Below are 25,225 nucleotides of genomic sequence, written 5' to 3'. Positions count from 1 at the left end.
GAAACCTTTATAGTACTTGAGTATTGTAATGTAAAGCAGTATCATCGTAAGAGAAGTTTTGGATCTTGTCAGTACAACAGTAATATTTCACGTATTTCTATACTAATCAAAACTTTTCTCTGCCTCCTTTCCCTCTGGATTGTGAAGGGTTTCCCCTTTGGCTTGTCCAATGGACATTAAGCGACGCCGATCGTTAACTGCAAGGGCTCTCTAAGCACAGTGGCTGCTGGGATGTTGCGACAGAACGGTGGAAGTAACAAGCGTGCTTTGGGATTAGCTAGACTGTCCACCTCTAACTTCTTCACCATCGCTAATTCGGGAAATTGGGTAATGGGACGCAGCACCAAGAGCAGCTCGCTGAGCAGCATTAGCTCCAACTCGGACTGCTACGATAACCCTGTTGTGGATCCAGAATATATCATGCAGCTGGTGAACGATGTCAGGAAGTTTGCAGATGTGCTGCTCTATTTGAAGGAAGCCATTCTTTCAGAAGGTATGTCAATTGTTCTTAGATTTTCTGAAACTCACATTCCATATGTTTTTAACTAGTCTTTACTTGGGTTATTTCCCTTAACCTTTTACCTTCTTCCCTTTATCTTCCCTTCAGCTCCCCTCTCCTCCCACAGCATGCTGGTTATGGGAAATAGTGGTTGTTAGTTTGGGTTCTGTATTTCTTCATCAGAACACTGTGCAGTCTGTTTCATAATCATAACAAGGGGAAAATAGGCTTTTAGCAGTCTGTCTAGACTGATGCCTGAAGTCAGTGAGACCATCCAGTGGTTAGTTTTTAATCACCTGATATTTTCTGTAATTCCAAAGAATTCTATTAGAATTTTGTGATGTTTTAGTGCTCTAGGCAGATTTTGATTTGTTTTTTTAAAGACTTACATGCTAGTAGCTTGAGTTTAAAAGTTGATTTTTAGCTGTGCTTTCTTCTCCTGCAAGATGTTTGCTATCTTCTGCCAGCAGGTGGGAACTGCAAATTTTCTTGCTTTTGAGGAGCATGCTTTATTAGGATTTGTTCCATTCGGGAAGGAGTGTTTGGCCGTTTTTGGTCATCAGCAGGAAAGCTTTTATCCAACTTCTGTAGCAGTGTTACCATGTTAATAGCTAAAATGAGACACAGAACTCTTTTGTATAACATGTATTGAGTGATGAAAATCTGCACTCAGCTCTGTATTTCAGGTGAGTTTGCATACAGCTGAAGCAGTCCTATCAAAAGATGTGAACAAATCTTTGGAGAGCAATAATTTGAGACTAGTGATTGCTTTGTTCACATTCTTCTGGCTGAGCACACAGGATGAGCAGAATTATTTATGGGGTGTCTGGTAACTGCTGACCCTGAGATGGGCATCCTGCAGGAAAGGACTGGCAGAATCCTGGAGCACAGCAGTTGTTAGTTAATGTCCAGTTTCAAATTTTGGAATTGGATACAACAAATTAATGTGGAAGACAGGATTTGCCTTGTTTTATGCTACATTGTGGAATTAATTTGTTAAACAGTATTGTACATTTAAAGGGTTGTTAATTTCTAAAAGAGAGCTATTTATTTGCTACAGGAAGGAGTGGTTTGTTTTTTTTTTTAACTCTGTCCTCAAAGCCTTACTGTAGTGAGTTCTGTAATGCTGCGCTGGCTTACGCTGGCTGGAGAAAGCCTCCTGGAAGCTTCATAGTTTGGGTTGCATTTCTCCATCTTGCCTATCTTTGGAAACGTTTACAGTTGTCTGTCTAAAAACAAACGCAATTTTATGAGGGTAATTGAACACACTTCTAACATAAAATTCTGCTTCATAATGCTAGCAGATCCTGCAATTAGTTACATTAATTTTTCCAAGGTGGTGTAAATTGCAGTGACACAAAATAAGTGCTTCCCTGGTTTGGATAGCAGTCATCTATTAACTTGATGTAGATTTTATTGAATAGTAAGATTCTGATCTAAAGTTTCTGAAATAAAAACTAACACTGCTAGTGGCTAGAGAAAAAAATTATTTTGGTGTATATATGCTGTATGTCTCTTGAAGCAGTTTAGAAGTGGCAGATGCCAAGGGAGTTGGAGTCACCATCCCTGGACGTATTTAAAAGCCATCTATATCTGGTGCTTGGGGACATGGTGTAGGGACAGACTTGGTGGAGTAGGCAGAATGGCTGGGCTGGGTGGGCTTGGAGGGCCTTTCTGCCCTGAATGAGTCTATGTAAGCAAGCTCTTGTATTTGCCAGCTAACCATTCAGAGTCTGCTCTGGGCCTCAGTCTCTAACTGCTGTTCCCTCAGTTAGCTTCTCTATCCACTTGGTCACAGTACTTCTGCTTTGGCAGATTTGTGTAGAGTCTCATTCCTGTGCCTGGCCACTTCACTTTTGACCCTGTGGCTTTCTGTTGATCGAGCTTGGCTGTTTTGTTGCTGGGGTCTGCATCAGTAGGTAGGCTGATTCCAGCGGCTGCATGCCTTGAATGCTGTACCAGCTGATGGTTGTATTCCCTATATGTGTTATCTGAGATGTTTTGGAAGAGCCTGGCAGTTATTCACCCATGATTTGCTTAACAGTCTCCTGATCTGGTGATACTATTATCTTGGATGAAAAATGTAAGCTGTTTTGGATTGTAACATGTATTCCTGTCTAAACTAGCCCATGACTACCTTTGGTTGTAGACCTGTATGGGGTTTTGTATAGAACCGATGTAGGTCAAGCTGTAACATGAAGAATAATTTGAGATCTCTTTTAAGGAGGGAGTGCTACAGAAGGGAAATTTTCTGTGGATTCCAAGGCTCTTTCTCTCTGTTATGCTACTATAATTTAATTTCTCACAGTAGTCTCATTGTCATAATGCTGGATAAATTTTGGATTTTACCAACTGCAGGGTAAACCCAACTCCAGCATTGTCATTGATGATTTTCAAACTCTCACTTAACAGTGTTTGTTGTATAAGCTGAAATCTAAAAAAAACCTTGGAATTTCCTTTCTGGCACCAAGTACAAAACATAAGCCCCTAAAACTCCATCCTCCCTCAAAGACCCCTAATCCAAACCTGCAAAAGAAAACCAAACCTATGAATGTAATAGAGTTGAAAAGTTTGTCAGCTGTTTAGATAGGAAGGAGCTGTAGTGGTCTATGTACTGAGTGAAGTTTATGTTTAATATGTTTCAATTCTTGCTGTCTTCTTTAAAAATGCTCTTTTGCATCTAGACATTGTACTAACGATCTATTATTAGCAGTCAAGATACTTTACCAATATCTTCATCAATGAAGGCGTCTGGGTATTTTTTGAATCTAGGTCAGTGAATCTGGTGCTATTTCACAGTTATTTTTAATGTGATGGTACTTGATGACAGGCTGAACCTGTGGTGGTTGTCAGTACACCGGTGTCTTGGTCCAGTTTTCAGTTAAATGTCCCTTAAGGGAGGGTCTGTCATATGGCTGATGTTCGTAGGGATAGTTGTGTTGTCATTAGGTCTGTGTTTGATCTGAAAAATCTTCTTCGCTGATAGCATTTGTACTCTGAGGTCAGAGTACACCAAAATGTATCGAAGAGACTCAAAATAAGTTAATCTTTCTTCTAAGAAAAGAATTAAAACAGTTCTTCAGAAACACTTGTGTGAAAGGCAGAACTTGAGAGTACCTGCTAAATTCAGATCATTCCCTGCAGTCTGTGCGGCTCTCAAGACGGTTGATGTGAGTTTTCCGTTTTGTGGATGGCACTCTGTATTCTGCATGTACCCCGGGGTTCAGTTCTTACTGCAGTTCTGATGGACATCCCAAGTACAAGTTATTAACTAACAATGGCTTGCAATCTAATGAGTCTGCTCTTTGTGCTGTGGGTTCTAATAGTAACTTTTTAGCTATCAGCTGAGAGTGTTGGCCTCCAGTTGGACCTTTTCTTTAAAAAGGTAGAACATACAGAGAAGTACAGTTTAAAGGCTGGGGGTATTTGATCTTCAAAAGTGATACTCCAGGAGAGAAGTAATTCTCCCTGGTTAAAGTATGTTTTAGGAACTGAGAAGTTGTGTCCCATGGAGACTTGCTGAGAGCTTAACAACCTGACCACAGTATTAAAAATACTTAAGAATCTGAAGAGTGTGAAGTATACTTGAGCTAAATCCTGTAAACTGAGTTGGTTAATTCTTGTCCCAAAGCATGGGTTTAATGCTTCTGCAAATAATACTGCTGAATTTTTGAGGCTTCTACATACGAAGTTCTTTTGGAGGATAGGTGATACAGGGTTTAAAAGGACCATGGAAAAGAATATTTAGGATGCAAGCTGAGTTCCTAATATAGAAGATAATTTTAAGTGTTTCACTTAATGCTAGCTTTTACTTGTATCACATCAGAGGTGAGGGAAACATTCTTGTTTCCCTTGTCTGAAGATAGTTAGCTACTGGTTTTGTTATTTGTTGTTTTTGGATTTGTTTTGTTTTTGTGTATGGTTTTGTTTTGGTTTTTTGTCTCCTTTTTAATAAGGAATGTAATGTATGCTTTATACTGTAAGGTCTGCCCTTGGGACTGTGGGAAATACTGTGTTTCATTATTAAATAGTTGTAAGGCTAAAATCTGTATGTGGTTTAAAAGTGCAGGAGTAATTACACTTTATACTTATATATAATATATAATCTTCTCGACTGTACTTCAGAATATATTTTGGCATTATTGCTTCTTTATCACACTTTGAAGATTGCTTCAAAGCCAGTGGTAGTGTGCTTCATGTGGGTAATTCTGCATCCTTTCCGTGAACAAAACCTTTTTTTCTCAAGTTCATCCTATTTTCAGCTAATGTGAATTGTTGGTTATTCTAAAGTATTAATATACCTTCTCCCCCCCACCCCCCCGATATATTAGAAATCAGAATAGGAAGATGAAGCTCTTGATCTACAGTGAAAGGTATCTCTTTGAAGATCATATTTTGCTTGGTTTTCTTAAGAGGGTTTTGGTTTTGCTTTGCTGTTGTGTGTTGGTTTGTGGGTTTGGTTTTTTTTTTTTGTTGTTGGGGTTTTTTGTTCGTTTGCTGGGGGGGTTGTTTTATTTTATTGTTTTGTTTCTTTTTGTAACTGAAGCAGAGTTAAAAATACTGCTGAAGCTGGATGGCCTGGTCAGGAATGTCTACATCCTCTTCATAGTAGCACCAATGCTTTCAAAAGCATGAGGAATGCTACCTAACTTGAAACCTGTCAGGTGTTTTTTTGAAGGATAAGATATTCAGCCCAGTGGGACAATTTTAAAGGTGTGTCAAGGTAAATAGTTTCCTTAAAAAAAGGAACTTGTAATCTCTAGTGACTTCAAACCCTTATTTTAGCACCATTGGTATTAATTGCATGCTACACTAAACCCCAGAAGCCGTCTACTGAATGTAGTGCCTGAGGGTCAAAAATATAAGATCTCTTCAGTCTTTCCAGGCCTGATAACCTGTGCTTTTTTAGTAATGCGCTGAAGGATTTTTACCGTCTGACTTTTGTTTATTTGCTTACTGTGGAAAACATTAACACCTTTTCTCTTAGGCAGTGTTTTTGAAAGTCAGTTTGCCCTGTTTTGCTAGGGAAATCTGAAGTTCATTAGCTATTGCAGTGAAGATTACAGATTAAAATCATGGTAATTGTTAATCCTGGGTGTAATTCTTCTGTTTGTTCTTTATTCCTTTTTTTATGTTTCTCAATGAAAGGTGCAGTCTTTGATACACCTTAAACTGCATTTACCTGGCTAATGTGACACCTCATGATATGAATGCTTGGGAGGTGGGCAAACTACTCTAAGCAAGGATCTGATAGCATTTACATTTCTTTGCCATAGTCTCTGGAAGCAATACATAGAGCTTGTTGGATTAGTTTTTAAAATGTTTGTGAAGAGGGTGCTGGTTTTCTGTTTCATAGCACTTTGTATCCTAAATTAAAAACCCCAGGTCTATAAAGAAGGGAAAGTAAAAGGCTGTCAGTATAGCTAACTTTGAGGGATCATAAGCACACAGTGATTATCAAACGTATAAACTATCTGCTTGTGAATTGATTATATGACCTTCAAGAACCTTCATGAAAATGCAGAGCAGTTTGTGAACTGTTTCTCTTATTCCATGTAGCACAAAAAAGGGGAAAGCAAACTGTCTAGTACATAGCAAATCCTATTACACGAATGACATTTGAGGATGTTGACAAGTAGTCCGAAGGGGAATTTTAATGTGGATCACTTCCAGGATATACTGAAGTGTTGTGTACTTGTAATATGTGAAAAGTAATTCTGTAACTTATTATTAAAACATGGCCCTTTATGCTACTTTGTAGCTCTATGTGGTCTCGGTCCAGGAGGCACTAACTGCATGCTTTAAATATATTAACCTGTAATAGCTTGGTTCATCCTCTTGATGAAACAAATAAGACATTAGGAGTTAAATTTTAAGTGGTTTTTATTTGCAGCTTAGGATGTTACTGTTCCCGTAGCACAGTTTTTTTGGAGGTTACCTTGTGAGCTGTAGTAGTGTGGAAATCGGGACTGAAGCAGACTGGGGCAGGTGTAAGGCAGCTGGAAGGAGTAACTTCTGAAAGTGGTCCTATAAAACCGACAGGATTTTCTACCATACTAACAGCTGAATTGATGGTACAGTTCTATAACTATCAAAAATCTGCATGATGTGTCTAAAAATGTCATTTTCCTCTCATAAAAGCATGTTATGTCCAGGGCTCTGTTCTAAACATCCTAATAGTGTATTTCTAGAGCAGCTTAGAGAAGAAACTAAGTGTCAGCTTCTGTGGTCTCACCACTTCTTCCTGGCACTGGTAGGGCATAGTAAGCTAGTTGTGGGGGGCAGATTTGCCTTGAAAAACAGTCCTAGGAAGGAAGGAACTAGTTTTCCATGAGCTACCTGTAAGGTCGTACAGAGTACCAACAAAAGAGGAAGGCAACTGGCAAAGGGCCACAGGTTTAAATAGAGGAAGACTCTGAGGATCTAAGCAAAGTTGGTGTGGCACTCTGCCCTGGCATTACAGCATGCACTGCTGAATCCTGTGCCAACTCTGTCTTCTTTATTGAATGCTCAGCTTGACAGAGGTGTATGAAAGGTGGGGAGTTGTATGGAGAGAACAGCATGCAGATGGCAAAATGATCAGGCTCGGCTCTGGGCTTCTGGCATATTTGAATTTGGCAGTCATCTCTTAAACCTGCCTTCATAAAACCTGCTGCTTTTATATGCAAAGGCATATCCACTTCAGTCTTCCTGACCTGGAAATTCCATAGTATGCCCTGTCACATACTTTCAAGTAGTAGTAATTGCTAAATATTAGTTCTGTCAATCTGAAGTTGAAACTGACAAATGTGAAATAGCCTTTCAAGCTAAGAAATGTAAAGGATGTAAACAAGGATAAGAACAAAGTAAATACTCCTTAATTTTAACAAGCAAGAACTCAAAGTCAATAGTAGTGTTTCTTTTTTCTTTTTTTTTTTTTTAACAGCTTCTGATGCTTTTTATGGGAAAACTCAGAGAAAGACAAACAAACAAACCAACCCTACCAAAAAGAACCAAACAAAAACCCAAACTAAAACCCCACCCAACCAAAGACTACAAACAAAAACAACCAAACAAAAGAACAACAAGAAGCAAACAGGCATGTAAACTGCTTCTCTTAGCTGAGCTCTAGGACCACAGCAGGCCAAAGACAACCTGGTCATTTTCCCATGCTTCCCTTACTTTCACACCATCTTTCACCCTTTTTGGTCTCTTATGAGCAGAAATCTTTGAGATTCCTGGCTGTGAGTCCTGTTCTTGTCCAGTGCCAGGTTCCTCAAACCTGAGAAGTTCTGCAGAGAGAGTAGAAGTCTGACGTACTTCAGAAAACTCTATCCATAAATGAACTAGTGAAGCCCAAATGAGGGCAAACCCACAACCATTGGAAAAAAAAGTAGTTTACAGTCAAAGTTTGTGGGAGACAGCCACAGCTTCAGATCAGGTTTTCCCCGAAGAATGTTGTGCTTAAACTCAGAGAGAGAACTTTCCACTTTTTGTTTCACTTCAAATCATTTCATAATGTCTTTTGCCGTCACAATCTGTTTTGCCCAAGCTTCTTGTTTTCTACAAGTCTGCCATCTTGCAGGCTTTCATTAGGGAGTTTTGGGCTTTCAGATGCTGTGACCAAAGTCATAGGAGGTGGGCTTTTCTAGGTTTGCAGTATTAGAGAACTGCTTTATTAATCTGCAGCTGTGAAACGATTCTGCAGTTTGCAGTACTCTGAACAAGCAGAAGAAAAAGCCCAGTGTTGTCTTAGAGTTCAGATGAAGCAAAGCTTTGTTCTTCATAGTCAAATTTTAAGCTGCCTGTTAAATTCATGTCTCTAACATTGGGTAGTTAATGCTGTTTCTTCAGTTTCGGGGAAGACTGAAGTTAAATAATAACTCAGTGGACCAGCAGATAAGTTTGTGGCTGATAGTACCACCCCTCCCCCAGCTGCATGCTCAGCATTCCTTCAGAACAAATGTTCACTTGTTGCTATAGTGTCTAAGATCAGCAGTCAGGAGCAGAGGGGTGTCTTGAAGATCTGCGGGTGTTTAAATGTAAAATCAACCATATGTGCAGGAAAGATACTTGGGCTGACTTCATTAGCACATGTCTCTTTAGGAAAACTCTGAACTATTTATAAGGGAACACATGGATTTTTTGAGACTTAAAAAGGCTCTTGAAGTGCAAAAATTGTAATACAAGCCAAAAAATGCATTTTTACCTTCTTTTTTACATTTGTGACATAAAAAGAAGAATCTCAAAACACTTCAAGAGCCTAGCTAGCCTGTTAATTACCTTCTCTTTCCATCACAGCAACCAAACCAATGAAACTGAAAATACAGCACTGGTTGGATAAAAAGTAAGTAGTGAGAGAGAGGATAAATAGCCATTTCTCCTTTTTCTAGGTAAACACAAAATTAGGCCTTTCAACAGAAAGAATCCTTCTAATATATATAGTTTGCAGTTGAAGAAACAAGGGAACACTTGGACACCAGAACTTGTCTCTCTCAAAGAAGTTGGCCCCAACACCTGCAAGATCAGATTTGATCCATATCCTATATGAAGTCATGTGTTCTTGAAAGAAATTCCTGTGTACATGTAGGAGCTTTTGTGTTTCAGGAAACTCACCAAAACCCAAAGCAAATCCCCTTTGCCCTAAATTAGTTTCCTAATTTTGCCCTAGGCAAGATCTGTGTTGTTGTGCATCCACTGTCATCAGTTTATCAAACCTGCACCATTAAACAAGAACAAATCATTTTTGTGTACCTAACAGCATAGAGTTGTGTCATTCTACTGATCTTGACCTCATGAAGGCTTCACAGACAGAATCATTCCTTTTCCACCAGTTTCACTGGCAGTTTTGTTCTTCCTATTTGTGTAGCTGGGTCACAGGACTGAAGCTGACTTGTTTGCTAATTCCAAACAACTGTTCATCTGGTTTGGCTCTTGCAGTGCTGTGCTTGTGTTAGATCTAATGTCGTGGTGATCTAATGTCGTGGTAATGGATTGGAGCTAGAACTGCATGGCAGGATAGTTCTGATACAGAGCCTGCACCTTGATTTTTGGAGGTAATGGTTCCCTTTTGTTTAAGGGAAGTAAGGATTTCATAGGGACTCATTTCCTTTGTCTCCCTAAAATGTCCCTCTTTATAGGAAATTGTGGTAACTGTAAGGCTGTAGAAAATAGTTACATTTAGGTTAGACTTGCATCTTAACATTCCTTGCAGAGCACTGTAACTGAAAAACAAGACTGGAGGAATTGTTTTGTTGAGGCTGTGATGTAGCTGAACAGAGGGTGTTTTTCCTTTTGTACCATTTTAAAGTTGTTTGCTGGTTGAACATGCTTGCGTGAGTGAATGGTAAAAAATACATAGGAATTCCTACCTGCCAGGTTTGGTTATCTTTATTTTGGAGACTGTCAACTTAAGACAGAGTTTAACCTCTTCAGAGTTTGTGTTCTGTCTTGACTAAACCGTTTCAGATATTTGAGCAACTGTAATTACTGCAGCTGAAATCCCCCCTTATTTAAACTTCAAATGGCAATGAAAAAATACCTAAAGCAAGGAGCAGTGTAAAGCTTCTAAAGGGAATGACAAGACTGAATTTAGAGCACTTGGTTATGTAGTCTTTGTACTTTATGAAGCAGCACTTAAAATGGCTTCAGTTCTGGAATGATGATTGGAGGATGAATGCTGGGGCCTTGGTCTTTCAAGTTCATATGCATGCCTTTATATGTAATTACATACAAACTTTTTTTGTTTTTTAATGTGAATGAATATTGGAGAATGCATTGGACAAATAAGAAAGCTTAATCTTCAGATTCTGATGACTTAAGCAGTTCCACAAAGCTTTTGTAATCTAGTACATCATTCCCTTTTTCACATGTTGACTGTGCCTTGTTCATCTTGGGTTCAGGGCCCACGGGCAGGGGTTGCAACAGCTCATTGCAGTTTTTAATGTTCTGTTAGTGCTACTTATCTGTGAGACTTAGAATGACTCTGGGATTACAGATGTTGCTATATGTCCTAGGAATGCTAAAGGGACAAATTTGGAAAGAGTAAAGTGTTTCTTCTAACTCTTGCTATGTTGCCTTTGGAATGGTCTGCCCTGGGCAGTGCCGGAGTCACTGTCTCTGGAGGGGTGGCTCGTAGGGACATGGTTTAGTATTGACCCTTCAGTGCTTAGTTGAAGATTGGATTGGATGAGCGTGGAGTTCTCTTCCGACCATATGGATTCTGGGCTTCAAGCTGATGCTCTGCTTTTGTACTACAGTGTATTCTTAGCTCCGTTAGCTTGAAGACTATGCAATGTTCACAAACTCCTGTTGCAGTTTTAGTGTTGATAGTGATATAAACTGATTCTTAAGCAGGGTGCTCAAGTTACTTTGTAGTTTTGTTTCATTGATTATATATGGGGTGTGTAGGATACTTTGTTCTACATGCTACTACATCTACAGAACTAAAAAGTCTGCCCAGAAGTTCTTCAATGCATACAAGTGGGGAGGAAAAAAAAAATCTTCCTGAATTCACTAAAGCAAATATGCAGTACTGGTCGACCAAATGGGCAGGGGACTCAGCACGCAAGGTGGTTCAGTGCCAACAGAAGAGCATTTTAAGGGAGGCAGCTTTTTGGAGGGCTAATTCTGTGTGTTTTCTGCTTCCTTTTGTAAGGTGCAAATTGTTTAGATGAAAGTTTAGTAGCATACCTGAATTGTTGAGTGAAGACAGTTTGTGAAGGGCCTTGAGAAGGTGAATGTCTTATGCCAGGGCTGAAGGAGGGGAAACTAACAGTAGGATTAAGATTGCAGTGGTCAAATTAAATAATCTCTGGTATTCACATTTAAATCCTTGTGTTAAGAACAGGCAAACAGACTGAGCAAGGAAGAGAGAATTCTTTCTAGCTGTAGCTGACTTTGGCTGATGACTAGACATGAGATTTTAGAGAAGGTTGCTGAGAACTTCCTTTGAAAAGCAAGCAACAGGTGTGGAGTGTATAAGTAAATTGAATTCTTGCTAATGAGGGAAGCTCATTATGCAACATCAAATGCTGCACACCACTGGATGAAAAATGAAACGAATGGTGTTGCTATTCAGATAGGAGTTGACCAAGTTATGCCTATTTCTAGTATCATTTTCATATTGTCATGGGTTGAGTTCTAGTCTGCTGCTATTCACATCCTGCCTCATGCCAGCTTCAAAATGAAAGTGCTGGCTGGAGCAGAGTATGATGGGGCTTGAAGTTAAGATTGTTGCGGTTGCTGCCTCTGGGTTCCAGGTGCTGTGGGTGCTGGCCCCTTTCCACAGGTGTGGCGGTGAGGTTGTTGGGCATCAGGTAGCTGCTGGTTTTGGGTTTTTGGTTTTCTATCTCATGCTGTTGTTAGTTTCTTTGTTTTTTTTTTTTTTTCCCCTTGCATTTCACTTTGCATCTCTGCAAGTAGGCTAAGCTAAGGTAGTTGTGGTGTTATGTTCCATGTAATGTTATCCTTTGCTAAAAGCAGGCTAAGTCAAGATAATTATGAGTATGTAATGTTACATTCAACTCTTATCTCTTGATCTCAACCCCCAGTTTTGGTGTGTTCTTTCTCCCTCACTTGTGTGTTGGGGGCAGGTTAATCCCTTGGCCTTTCTTTAAACTGTTACACACATTCTATAGCTTTTACTCACCTGTACATCCTTTGGCTATGTTTTCAGCACTGACTAGCTAAAATGACAGCTTCTGCTGTACTGGGGGGAACTGCTGTGTAAATCAAGAACCATAAAGCAAACAGTTTCTGTGGTTTGTTCTTTTCATCTTTCTACTGCAAAGTATTTGTGGAAAAAATACTAGTCAATTGAAAATGCAGTGAGCTCTCAAGTGGGTTACTGTTCTCTTTTGGGACATGTAATTACCAATGTGACATCAGTTACTGTGATCATGGCAGTTTTGTAGTGCTTACTCTTAATACAATAGTCAGAAATATCTTGGTGTGAAATATCTGACACTGGAACATTGTATTCTGAGCAGATTAACTGTTCCTGCATCTAGGAAGAAGGAAGTTTTTGAAATGTTGCCTCTTGAGCATTCCAATGGCTCATCACTGTCACCTGTGTAAGTTAGACAGTCAGGCTTTATTCATGGGTGGTGGTTTCAGCAGGACTTCAGTGCTGGACCTTCAAATAATCATTTATATTCACTAGTTTTCTGGACAACTGACAACAGATGCTGCTGCTTTAGTGATTTGAATATCACTTAAAATCTAAATTGACTGTGCATAACTTTTAATCAACAAGCTGGAAATGGAATATTGTCACATCCTAGAGCAGGCCCTAATTGTGTTTAAAAGGTGCTTTGAAAGAAGTGTACGAGTAATGGACCTCTTGTTTAACACCCTAATCCTGCCATTGTATGGGCCTTGAAAACTAGGTGGGCTGGCAGGAGTAAAACAGCTTCTTCACTCAATAGATTCCTTAGGTTCAAAGCGGAAGGAGCATCCATGTAGAACAAATAGTATTTTAGACTTCAAGTATGAATTCAAATGTGTTCTGGAAGTGCTGAGGCATTGTCTTCACCTAGTTTTATTCTGAACTCCTGGAAGCCTAAAGAAATGTGAACGATGGCTAAAATGTCCACCTAGAGTGTTCACTCTCATTTGTCAGAAACCATAAACCATAAACAAGGAACCTCCAGCAATTTTCATTACTGGTTGCTGGTCTTTAAATTTTGGGTTAATAAAAGATTAATGCATTCTAAAGATTAAACTGCATGGCTGAACACATCTAGGTTAGTTGACTGGAATCTCAATGCTAGTGGAATACAAAAGTTGAAGGAAGGTAGTGTACAGCATATTGAAATAGATGAATGCAAAGCTGCATTGTGCAGGTTTCTTTCCAGAAGGCTTCCCCACATACACAAACAGGGAGTCCATCAATGAATTTAAACGTGAAATGAATGTGAAGCAACAACTGTTCTGATGTCAGTTGGCAAACCAATATGCAAATATTTCACTGCTTTCAGTGTAGGCAGAAGATGATCTTGGTTATTCCGATGCAGTTTGAGTGTGCACCATCTATTTTCTTGACTTAGTGAAAACAAGGGCATCTGGATTTGTATAACTTTAATTTCCGAATATGAATCTAATCTTGGTTGGCCCTGTTACATAGGCAAGGACTTCTGATGTCAGCTTTGACTTTTCAGGAGTACAGAACTGGTCTGTAATTACAGCTGAGCAGGAATGATAGTCCTGTTTGTTTTTAAACGGGACTCACCACAGTTTAAGATCTCTTCAGATGCTAGTCAGCACAGTGAATGGCTGAGGCTAAATGGATAGACTGATGTATTTTGGCCAATCTGTGACAGCAAACGTCAAATCTGCACTTGTGGTACTAAACAAAAGCTCATCATGCGGGAAGTTTTAGCCCCAAGACTGGCTAATGGGAATAAGTTTTTGTGGTTTATACAAAAACAATTTTCCTGCAAAAATAGCAAGCCTACATTTTACCCTATTTGTTTCAAGAAGAGAGAACTTCCACTCTGCATAGCAAAAAATCTCTAAATACTAGGTGCCTTTTAGTTTTGACCTACATTTATACAACCTATTTTTAAGATGGAATTCAGTAGTTTATCAGTAGATATCAAACCGACTTGCCAAAAGTAAATCCTTTCTTGTATTATAAAGACATTTGCAAATAAAAGCTTAAATAAAGCCTTGTTACTTTCAGTACACTGTGTTTAATAAGCCATTTGAAGGAAATAGCCATGCATTCTGACTGAATTGGATCTGTATATTACTCCTCTCCAAGTAACTCCCAAACAACAATGCTTTTATGTCAAACATAAGGATTTGGGTTACTCTTCTTAGCCCTTTCTTTTCCTCATTCCTATTCAAACTTCACATGCCCTTAGATATTCTTCAGTGAAATAATTGCTTAACTGTTTGTCTTCCATAAATTACCACTTTTATTGCAATATAATGGAATAAGACATGGGTTGCAGTGGATGCTGGAGTACATGTTGACAAAAGCTGTGTCTAATTGTATGAAGACTAATGGTATGAAGTTCAACAAGGCCAAGTGCACCTGGGCCACAACAACCCCATGGCAAGCTACAGGCTTGGCAAGCTGTGACTCTGACAGGGACCTGGGGGTTCTGGTTGACAGTCGACTAAATATGAGCCAGCAGTGCCCAGGTGGCCAAGAAAGCCAAAGGCATCCTGGCTTGAGTTAGAAACAGGGTGGGCAGCAGGGACAGGAGGTGACCATCCCCCTGTGCTCAGCACTGGGGAGGCCACACCTTGAGTGCTGTGTTGAGTTCTGGGCCCCTCACTGCAGGAAGGACATTGAGGGGCTGGAGCCTGTCCAGAGAAGGGCAAGGAGGCTGGAGAAGGGCCTGGAGCACCTGGGCTAGAGGAGGGGCTGAGGGAGCTGGGGGTGTTCAGGCTGGAGAGAGGAGGCTGAGAGGAGACCTCATTGCTCTCTACAGCTCCCTGAAGGGGGAGGTTGGAGCAATGAAAGGGGCCACCTCTGCTCCTTGGTGGCAAGAAACAGGAGCAGAGGAAATGGTTCCAAGCTGCAGCAGGGGAGGTTCAGGCTGGATGCTAGGAAATATTTCTTCCCAGAGAGGGTTCTCAGACACTGGAATGGTCTGCCCAGGGCAGTGCTGGAGTCCCCATCCCTGGAGGTGTTTTACTAGCGTGTGGATCTGGTGCTTAGGGACATGATTTAGTGTTGACACTGCAGTGCTGGGTGGAGGGTTGGGCTGGATGAGCTTGGAGGTCTCTTCCAAATGGATGTTTTCTGTGATTCCGTGATTTGGTGTAGTCTTTTAATGATGCCAAGACAACAAGGGTTGCCGTGATACCGATTAACAAAATTGCTCGGAATGGCTGTCTTGCTGTTTTGAAAGCTTCAAGTCTGATGTTTCTTGATCTGTGTGTAGATCAAGAGTAGGTGGTTTCTAATTCTGCATTGTAGTGTAAGGTTGAAATGTGTTTACTTCACAAATGCCTTTGGCAGCTTCCAGCCTTGGTAGAGATTTTTGCAAGGATAAGTTATTGCAGAAATTCTTCGAATCCTTGTTTTTCAGTGAATTGAAGTGTTTCATTCCTTGCATCTGCAGCATGTTTATACAGCCAAATAAAGGAAGAAAAGTGATAGCTAAGATGCTCAGTGGGAAGCCTGGATCAGGTGCAGAGCTAAGCACCATTTCCTAGTGCACAGCATGGACAGTGGTGAAGTTGATAGTAACCCAGTTTTAATTTCAGGTCATTTTACTTTTGACCAGCTTTATTCCAGTACTGACTTCTTATTATGACCTAGGTGGCATACCTATTGATACTGTGTAATTCTTCTGTGGAACATAATGGAAGCAGGATGTAATTGACCTTAGTGCTATAAATGAGGTTACTGTAAGTAAGAGCTGACAGTCTTTTAGCCAAGATGTTGGCCTTGCTGATTAAAACATCTGTTACTCAAACTTACTTCTTCTTAATCTTTCCAAGGTGAAAACTGATAAGGAGCTGACTGTTTGCATTTCATAAGGAGAACCTTTAAGAAGTTCTGGACTCAGATATTCAGATACTGGAGAAATTGCTTCCCAGTTTGTGTGCTTGTTCGCACTACCACCCCGCACAACCATTCTGTCTCTTTTTTTTCCCCTTCCTCCTTAAGGAGATTGGAATTTATGCAGATGTGCAGTGGAATGTAAAATCAGAACTGAGGCTCCTCCATTTCAGTGGAAGTAAAAGGGGAGTCAAAGTACATGCTCCTCAGCTGATACCAGGAAAGCAGCAATTTCCAAAAGGAGCTTTGGAAAGGGAGGCCAGAGCTGGTGAGGGTGATGGTTAGTTTCTGGCAGTGGTGTTGTTCACAACTGGAATTTAAGTGTTCTCATCCAGCTGCATTTATTAAACCAGTGGTAGTGACATCCACAGAGTGAGTTAGTTCATGGTAGACACTTAGCAAAGACCAAGTATTTAATTGTGTTTGTGAGGGTAAATGGAGAAATTGTTTGTGCAAAAACACGAGTTGCTTTGTCTGTAGTCAGTTTTTTCAAATGACAAGGTTTGTAGGTACCCTTCTGCCATAGTCAAAAGACTGGTTTGCGTATATGAAGTTGTGGTTCTAGAGTGTATGCATGGCAGGTTGTTCCACTCTGATAGTACCTTTCAATGTGTGTAATATTCTTGCAAGCTATTGGATGCATAAAGTAAATCACAATTTTCTAATGATAAACATCTTCAGAAAAGATCTTAATTAGGTGGTGTGAACTAGACTATTTGCTTTGAAATTCTCCTGTAAGCTGACTTCAGTAGTTTTTCAGGAATGTATTACTTTCCAGCTGTTTTTTCTAGATTGATGCCTTGTCTTTCCTTTTTGTCAGCATGACCAATTTCACTTCTGAACAAGCTTTTATTCACAACAACGCAATAGCTGCGTTAGTGGTTCTCCTTCTCTTAGGCTGGTGGAAAGTGGGTAGCAGAGTCTGCTGCTGTTAGGAAACAGGGATGTCCTGGGTGGAGAAGCGGTAACCAGAACCACGTGTACATCTTCTTCATGGGCCTGCGCAGCAGGATATGCCATGGCCACAGAGGGGAAAAACTGTTCTGTTGTTCAGGGTTTAAACTTGTCCTGGCAAAGATTTGTTGAAATAAACAGCGTCAGAGATGTTTGGGCCAACAATAAATCAGGTCAGACAAAAGAATACCAGCCAACTGACACAGCAGTGCCTTTTCCGACTGCCTCTATTGTGACCAGCCCTGACTTGGCAGGGACAGTGACTGGCACTGACCAACCTCATGAGCAAATTTTATTTTGTTTTGAATGAAGAGAATCCATAGCTGTAAGGCAGTTATTGCTTGCTAATATTTACTAAACAAAGGCTTCCTGTTGGAAATACCTCCATTTTGAAAATAGGTAGCTTCTGCTTGTTTTCACATTAAAGATAGATGAGTGGCTGTAAAACGTGGCAACAAAAACCGTTGAGGAGTGGGATGCTGATGATAACAGTGTGCTAATGAGATGGCTTGGCTAACATTGATAGGCTTCCCAGCTGCCTTGTTAGATCATTTTTGTGCATTAGGTTTGTGAGCTTTTTCACTCTGTTCTTCTTTCTCCATTTCTCCTACAGAGTATGCTTTGTGTGGTTGCCTTTATGTGTAGGAAGAGCTTTTTTACAGCTAATGTAAATGACAGTGTAAACCCCAATCAGAGAAGATTCACAGATGGGCTACTAAGCTCTGTCCAAGCTTTTTAAAGTTTTTGAGTTTTTTTTCCTCCTTTTTCTCCCCAGTTTTAAGAGCTCTTATTTTTCTTTTGGAGGGTAGATGGCTGGCTGATTGTTTCAGGAGATTCTAGGAAACCAGTCACCTAAGCAAACAGCTGACCTCAGGTGCTCAGAGTTGCAGTCCTCTGGTCCCAAGTACTAACTAGTATTCTATGGTATTACAATTCATGATAAGCTTGAAAAAGATTTTAGTTTCTAGAAAAGTTACAGGACCCATTGGTGGAGGAATTTCCTGCTTGACTTCATGTTGATGAATGTGTGCAGTGAGATAAGGGACAGAAACAAAAATGAAAGTACATATTCATTTGTATGACTGCTTCAGTCAGATTGAATTGCTGCAGAACTTGTTGGAAACAATTTCATCATGGATTCTTTTTCACCGTAAAGAGTATTTGGTCTACTGTTGTTTTGGTATCTTAGCTGTTTTTTGGACTGCTTAGTATTAAAACTGTTTCTCTTAATCTGGCATATTTACACTGGTTTACTACCTGAGGTTTATAAATCCATCCTGAACAGGAAATTTCTGGTTTAGTGTCTGGTGAGCATCAGTGGCTAAGTGCATTGTAGTTCTGTTTTCTGATGGTTTCTGCCCTCATCACTCCCTAAGTGCTGCTTGTGTCACAGACCTTTTGTCTTCTGGAGGCAGAGAAACAATGTTTCGGATATTTTGTAAACAAATAATACAGTTGGGTGTAGCCAGATGTTTGCTTTTAAGCGTAAAAATAACTAATGTAATGCTGGATTGTGTTATTTTAGTGATGGCTTCTGCTGGATGCTGTGATAAACATCTAACTCAACTCAGTTGTTTTCAACTTGCATCTCCCTCTGAGGCTTACAGCTTCTTTTTCAGACTTGAAGAGGCTTGTGTCCCTTAAGTTTCTTTGGCTTTTCTTTTTCAAGAACAACAAAGAGGTGATTGGGTACAATCAGCACGGGTTGAGGGCAAATCCTGCCTGACAAACCTGGTGGCCTTCTATGACAAGGTCACAGCATTAGTAGAAGAAGGCCGAGCAACTGACGTCATTTACCTCGACCTGAGCAAAGGCTTTGACACTGTCCTGCACCACATCCTGGTCTCCAAGGTGGTGCAGTCTGGGTGTGATGGATGGACCACACAGTGGATAAAGAACTGGCTTGATGGCCACACCCAAAGAGTGGCTGTCAATGGCTCCATGTCCCAGTGGAGGCCAGGGACAAGTGGAGTCCCTCAGGGATCAGTCCTGGGACCAGGCTTGTTCAACATCTTTGTTGATGACATGGACAGAGGCATTGAGTGCACCCTCAGCACCAAGCTGTGTGGTGCAGCAGACAGGCTGGAGGGAAGGGATCCATCCAGAGGGACCTTGACAGGCTGGAGAGGTAGGCCCAAGACAATCTCATGAAGCTCAACAAGACCAAGTGCAAGGTTCTGCATCTGGGTTGGGGCAGTCCCAGGCACCGATATAGGCTGGTCAGGGACTGGCTTGAGAGTAGCCCTGAAGAAAAGGGCTTGGGGGTGCTGGTGGATGAGAAGCTCAACAGGCACCAGCAGTGAGCACTTGCAGCTCAGAGAGGCAACCAGAACTTGGGCTGTATCAAGAGAAGTGTGGCCAGCAGGTCAAGGGAAGTGATTCTCCCCCTCTGTTCCACTCTGGTGAGACCCCACCTGGAGTACTGGTGTCCAGTTCTGGAGCCCTTATTACAGGAAAGATCTGGAGGTGCTGGAAGGTGTCCAGAGAAGGGCCACCAGGATGATGAGGTAGCTGGAGCACCTCTCATATGAGGACAGACTGAAAGAGTTGGGGCTGTTCAGTCTGGAGGAGAGAAGGCTCTGAGGAGACCTTCTTGTGGCCTTCCAGTATCTGAAAATGGCTACAAGAAAGCTGGGGAAGGGCTTTTTAGGATATGTGAGGTAGTGACAGGGCTAGGGGGAATGGAAAAAAAAATAGAAATGGGTAGATTCAGATTAGACATTAGGAAGAAGTTCTTCCCCATGAGGCTGGTGAGACACTGGAACAGGTTGCCCAGGGAGGTGGTGGAAGCGTCATCCCTGGAGGTTTTTAAGGCCAGGCTGGATGTGGTTCTGGGCAACCTGCTCTGCTGTGAGGTGTCCCTGCCCATAGCAGGGGGGTTGTAACTGGAGGTCTCTTCCAACCCTGACAATTCTATGATTCTAAGAATCACCCTCTGCTGTTCTGAATCTGGCTCATGATTGCTCTGTTTATTGACCTGAGGTGTGGTATTTTTACCTGAAATCTGTTGATAAATGATTGGTTCTTCCAACTATTTCCACATCTTTCATGATTTTCTGACACTCTTTCATATCCCCTATAAATAATCTCTTATCCAGGGTCCTGGCTTCTGCTGTTGTTGCTTGCATGGAAGGTGCTTCAAGCATGGATTGCTTTCCCCACTAAGTTGCAAACTGTGAGCTTGTATGTGCCCTTAGATGGCAGCGTGTTTGTCACAGCCTACATCTGCTAATGTGTTTGTGCTGAATCAGAGCCACAGGCAGTGCCAGCCTCTTGACACATTTTTTTTGCTCTTGCTGACTTTGAATCTTAGGTTCAAAACTGTTATGTATAAATCTAACTTAAGAGAAAGCCATAGCTGTGTTTCTTTAATAAATCACATAGAGGTTTTTATTTACAGCTGTGTAACGTAGGTTTTCCTAGACTTCTAGGTGCCTTGTTACAGACAGAGCTTCCTACTCTGTCCAGCAGGAAAAAACATGTAAAGTGTGGGTGAAGGGTAGACAAAGTGTTTTGCCTTGGCCCACTTCCTGAGTCAGGCTTTTCCCTTTGACCGTGTGTAAGCTAGTCTGAGTTGAAAGTGTCCTGATAGTTGACATGCAGGGAGGTGAAGCCTAGAGCACAGCAGTCCTTTAAAGGATTGGTTTAGCCCTTGGCACAAGCATGTCATTTGTATGTAGCTTTCCTGCCTGCCCACTTAAAAGTAGGGATATACTGGATTGATGTCATGTGCTTTGATGCCTCAGAAAAATTGAGTTGCCTCTAGCCTAAAGATACTGTCCTGTAGCCAGAACGGAAAGGTTCAGATTTTAAATGTTCCCTCAGTGACGCTGGATCAATTTGCACTGTGCTGTGATTGTTTGTATTGACCTGTTTGTTGTGGTGGCCACAGAGAGCACAGAGCTGCCATGCCTTTTGGCTCGATGGGGAAATGAGCCAGTTCCTGTCAGATCCTCTTTTACTTTTTTGTAAGCTCAACTTTACCAAATCTGAAAGTTGTTTTTAACCGCAACTTGCAACACAGTACTCTAGTACATGTGGAACTTGAACTCTGTGCAGCAGCACATCTACTGTGACAGGAGGGAAGGGCTTGTGCTTTAACCTGGGCCTTCTATGCAACAAGAGATTTTTGCCCTTCCCCCCCACTCGAAGAAAAAGATGATGGGATGGAATTTAGAGGTACCTAGGAGGAGACATATGCCATAAATATCATCACTCTACATGTGTGTATCTGAGAATTTTTCTAATTAGACCTAATTCCACAAAAAGGAGGTGTTCAACTTCTTTATCAGGACTGACGTGCTGACAGACCTTTGCAGGTGTAGGCTTGCGTGCTAAAGATGCTCAAGACCAGACTGACACTTGAATTGAAAGCTAGCCAATGTTTGTCAAAATCTTTGTTTAACTCTATGAATATACAGAGATGGGGCTGAATTTGTACTGGTTCAAGAAATATTTAATGAACAGCCCAAATACGCTTTTGTGGAGTTTTGGTGATGTGTAACTGTCAAAATGGCAGCTGATGAATTTACATGAGAAAAAGGTGGTTTCAGACAGAAACCTTGGGGCATTGGTGTAGAATCGGTCGTTTGTTGTTTGGGGTTTTTAGATGTGCTTGCTTCATTTTCAGGAGAAATGAGTTTGTGTGAATGGCATACAGCACTGTGAGTGAACTGTTGGCAAATGCCAGTGGAATGTTTGGGGGGGTGAGAATGTCTTTGTTCTAAGCAGTCTTAGCTTCTATGTGGCCTAGACCTCAGTGGAGCTGAGTGATATCTAAGTGGTTTGTAATGTGGTTAGGCATTAATTCACTGTTTTAATGTAGGTTTTTTTCTCTTTCTTTACCCCTTTTTTTTCCTTGTGTTTGTTTTTTTATTATTACTTTTTCATCTTTACTTCTTCTTTCTTCTTCTTCTTCTTCTTCTTCTTTTTTTTTTCTTTTTTTTTTCTCCATTCCCCCCCACCCCCAGAAAACCAAGATGGCCTGCATCAGGTAGTACATGAACGTCTTGGAGAGTTGCTCCGTGTTTTAAAAGCAGTGATAAATAAACATCCGACTCTAAACTCGGTTGATATTCTCAGTGCTGCAGGAACAGTTATTGCAAAAGTAAAAGGTAAGGAATTACTGCTTTTCATAATCTTGGGAAATGGGAATTACTGACTTGGCTGATTTGGGCTTGGAGTTATAGGTAGCAGTCTCTGTATACAGACAAAAAGGATTTTTAAGAGTAATACCTTAACACTTGTTTGAAAATACCTTTTCTAAGTGGAAAGTAGTATTAAATAGCTTGTTCTCCTGGAATAAAATTCTGCTTGTGTAAAGTTAGCTACAAACCCACACCAAATAAAAAAACCAAACCAACCAAATACAAGCCTTTGATCTTGAGCTTTTGTTTGTGTGCATCACAGAATAATAAACCTTCCATGTGTCTACTCTTGCAATAGTATCTGTCCTTTCTGGATTTCACACTTTATCAAGTTCTTTTGTGACAGGCAGTACCCCAAACTGATCACTGTCCAAGTTTACCGTTACAGAGTAAAGCAGTAGAATTACTTTCTTTGTCTCCCATAGTATCATTGTTAGATTTCATAATTCTTGTCCTTTTTGTAAATTTTTGTTTAATTTAAAGTCTATAATAAATCCCAGGTCACTTTCTGAAGTTCTAGTGATGAGCCATCTCCAGATCTAGATTTATGTATTCTACCTCCTACTCTTCTACTCCTAAAGCTGAGAATTGGGCACCGTTGAATTACACAATCCAGTCCTTCTTCAGAGTACTTGCAGCCTTCAGAATTTGATGCCATACACAGTGTTTTCTCAGCGCACACAGGGTAAAGGGGTGATTTTGTTGTAGAGACAGTCTTTGTTCTTGAGCTGGAACTAATCCCAAGTTTGACTTTTTTCCTCCCTCTTGGTCATATTACTCAGTGAATAATTTTCTCATTGGCTGTAGTTTGACAGTACTGAAAACTCTAACTTTAGAACTCCTGCCATAGGACCAAGGGTACAGTGATGATAAGGTGCACAGTGCTGATCTGATACAGATGTGTTCTTCCAGCTTGAATAAATGGGATTTCTGATGGAATGAAAGATTTTGGCATACCATTGCTGCTGATAGCATTCTCACTAATTTCTCATTGAGTCACTAATCCATCTCATAAGCAAAATACATTCTGGTCCTAGAATGGAGAGGCTGACTGATTCTTCCTTGGCTAAAGCAAAGACAAGCTCCCTCTGTGGTGAACTGACCTTGTAGAGTTCCCAAGTTAATTGCAAGGAGAGGGAGCTCTGGATCACACTAAAGGAGGTGGTCTTAGTCATGCCTGCCTAATTTGTTCTGAACAAGTGCTTTCCTACGAAGACTTAAGTAATGCCTATCAGTGTTTGCTCAGCCATGTTGTGTTCCTCACGTGCCTGGAGATGCAAGTGAGGAGCTACAGAGTTTCAGCTCTTTACAACCATTACCTGAATCCCCTTTCTCAAAGGTGTTTCACTGTTGTTTCACTACAGACAGCCTGCCTCCCCCAGCATAATCTGTGATAAAGGTGAAGGCGGTTTGTCTTTAGCACCCATTTGGTTTTACAGCTGTTTTTTGTCGTACTGCCTCAGGTTTGCATTCAAAATGAAGGGTGTCACTGCTGGAACAGAGGTAGCTGAAGTAAAACCACAGCCTGTTGTGATGAATTACAGCCCCGTGAGGTATGTCAGACCTCAGGTTCTGCTCAGGGTGGCCTGTCAGTGATGCACGTACTCCAGGCTCTCAGCTGTGGTTATTTCACGACAAGGAATGAATCTTTTGAATAAACAGGAAGCTGCAAGAATGTGAGGAGCTGGTCATACAGAACCAGTGTCCTTTTTCCTCCGACTTCCCAGACAGTGTTAATGTGGCATTGTGAAAAAAGTTCATCTGACTCAACTGTTTCTTGTCATTGGAGGACAGAGCTATAAAAAGATGTGGAAGCACTCTGTATCTCTGGCCAGATTTATGGCTAGGAAGAAGATTAACATGGCAGGGGAAATTTCTGGTGTTTATTTAGAAGAGGATTAAATAGAAAGAAGCTGGGATTTACACAGGATTTTTTATTTCCTTTTTAAAATAATTTTTCTCCTTCAGAAATAGAAGCATAATTGAGTTAAGTTTTAGAAAGACCTTTATGAATCTTTGCATAATGCTAGGATTTCAAATGTAGTTTGTATCTGGAACTTCATATGGGGAAAATAGTTATTTTGAGAAATAACTACCTTTGCTCCAAGGTTATTGTAACTAGTGACTGTGACTCTGGCTTATGGCTTCTCCTAAGTTGTGCTGTGATTTCCATGTACTATCCAGTGCAGACAATTGAGAATATTTTGAATATTAGCAAAAATGAGTGCTTGTTTGTGCCCTTTCTTCAAGACCTTTAGCTACTTCTTAGGACCTTCAGTGGGAATAATTTGAATCTGCTTGTAGTTCTGCTTTTGTTTTGGACAGATTGAAGGAAAAGCTACCTGTATAGCACGTTCTCTTAATCTTGCTACAGGGAATGATATTTGGCAGAACACATAACGTCATACACACTATTTTAGACTGAGGTTGCAGGAAAGCTTTTGGTGGAGGAAACCCCTTAATTTCTTTCATTATATCTTGGACATGACATGGTTCACTGGGTCTATGTGCTTGGACTCCACTACTTATAAATGCTTATTTAAGTGTCTCATGAAGAGTGTCTTAAATGACACCTCAGTTGATCTGGAAGAGCTGAGACTTGCTGAAGCATCTTGCCTCAAACCTGTTTAGACTTCTGTTTTTGGAAGTCCTTTCCCAGTCTGGCATACCATCATACTCATAGTTGTTATTTTCCCACTAAGTGTCTTTTGAATTGTTGATGAATCCAGAGTATATGGTTCTCCTGATCCCATGCTGTACTGTTCTTTTGCTGTAAATTGCACCTTTTGATGTACCTGTGTTCATTCTACTAATTCAGTTCCCTGGTAAAGCTGAAAATTGCACTTGTCTTGTAGATAATGGTTGTGGTTTTTCCCTAATAGTTCTGCATCAAAGTTAAATTCCTCAACCAAGGTAAAATACCTTCAGCCTTGTTGCTTGTATCTGTGATAAAAATTCAGTGTAAAACTGAGGGAGGGAGTAGGAAACAGTTCTTCAAACTTGTCTTATTTGCATACAGCTAAAGTTGGAGAGGCTGCCAAACTTGACAGTAAATTCAAGCTGGTGAAATTATATAGCAGAGAGAACTAAAAGTAGAACAGTGGGGCCTGGCTTGCCTGCTGA

The 25,225-nt window shown here is 40.7% G+C and overlaps 1 protein-coding gene across 1 annotated transcript in view; it reads left to right on the top strand.

Moving 5' to 3' along the window:
• The first annotated feature begins 231 nt into the window (after positions 1–231).
• Positions 232–25,225, top strand: part of ARHGAP29 (Rho GTPase activating protein 29) — a 50,034-nt gene continuing 25,040 nt past the window's right edge. Inside the window, exons 1-2 of the mRNA XM_054384501.1 lie at positions 232–493; positions 21,926–22,069. Of these exons, the coding sequence (XP_054240476.1) occupies positions 232–493; positions 21,926–22,069 (406 nt within the window). The remainder of the gene's footprint in view (positions 494–21,925; positions 22,070–25,225) is intronic.

Source organism: Indicator indicator, chromosome 10 (assembly GCF_027791375.1).
Source record: "Indicator indicator isolate 239-I01 chromosome 10, UM_Iind_1.1, whole genome shotgun sequence".
In the NCBI taxonomy this organism is placed as follows: Eukaryota; Metazoa; Chordata; class Aves; order Piciformes; family Indicatoridae; genus Indicator; species Indicator indicator.
Note: the sequence above shows the minus strand (reverse complement) of the source record. Positions and strands in the feature narration are given on the sequence as shown.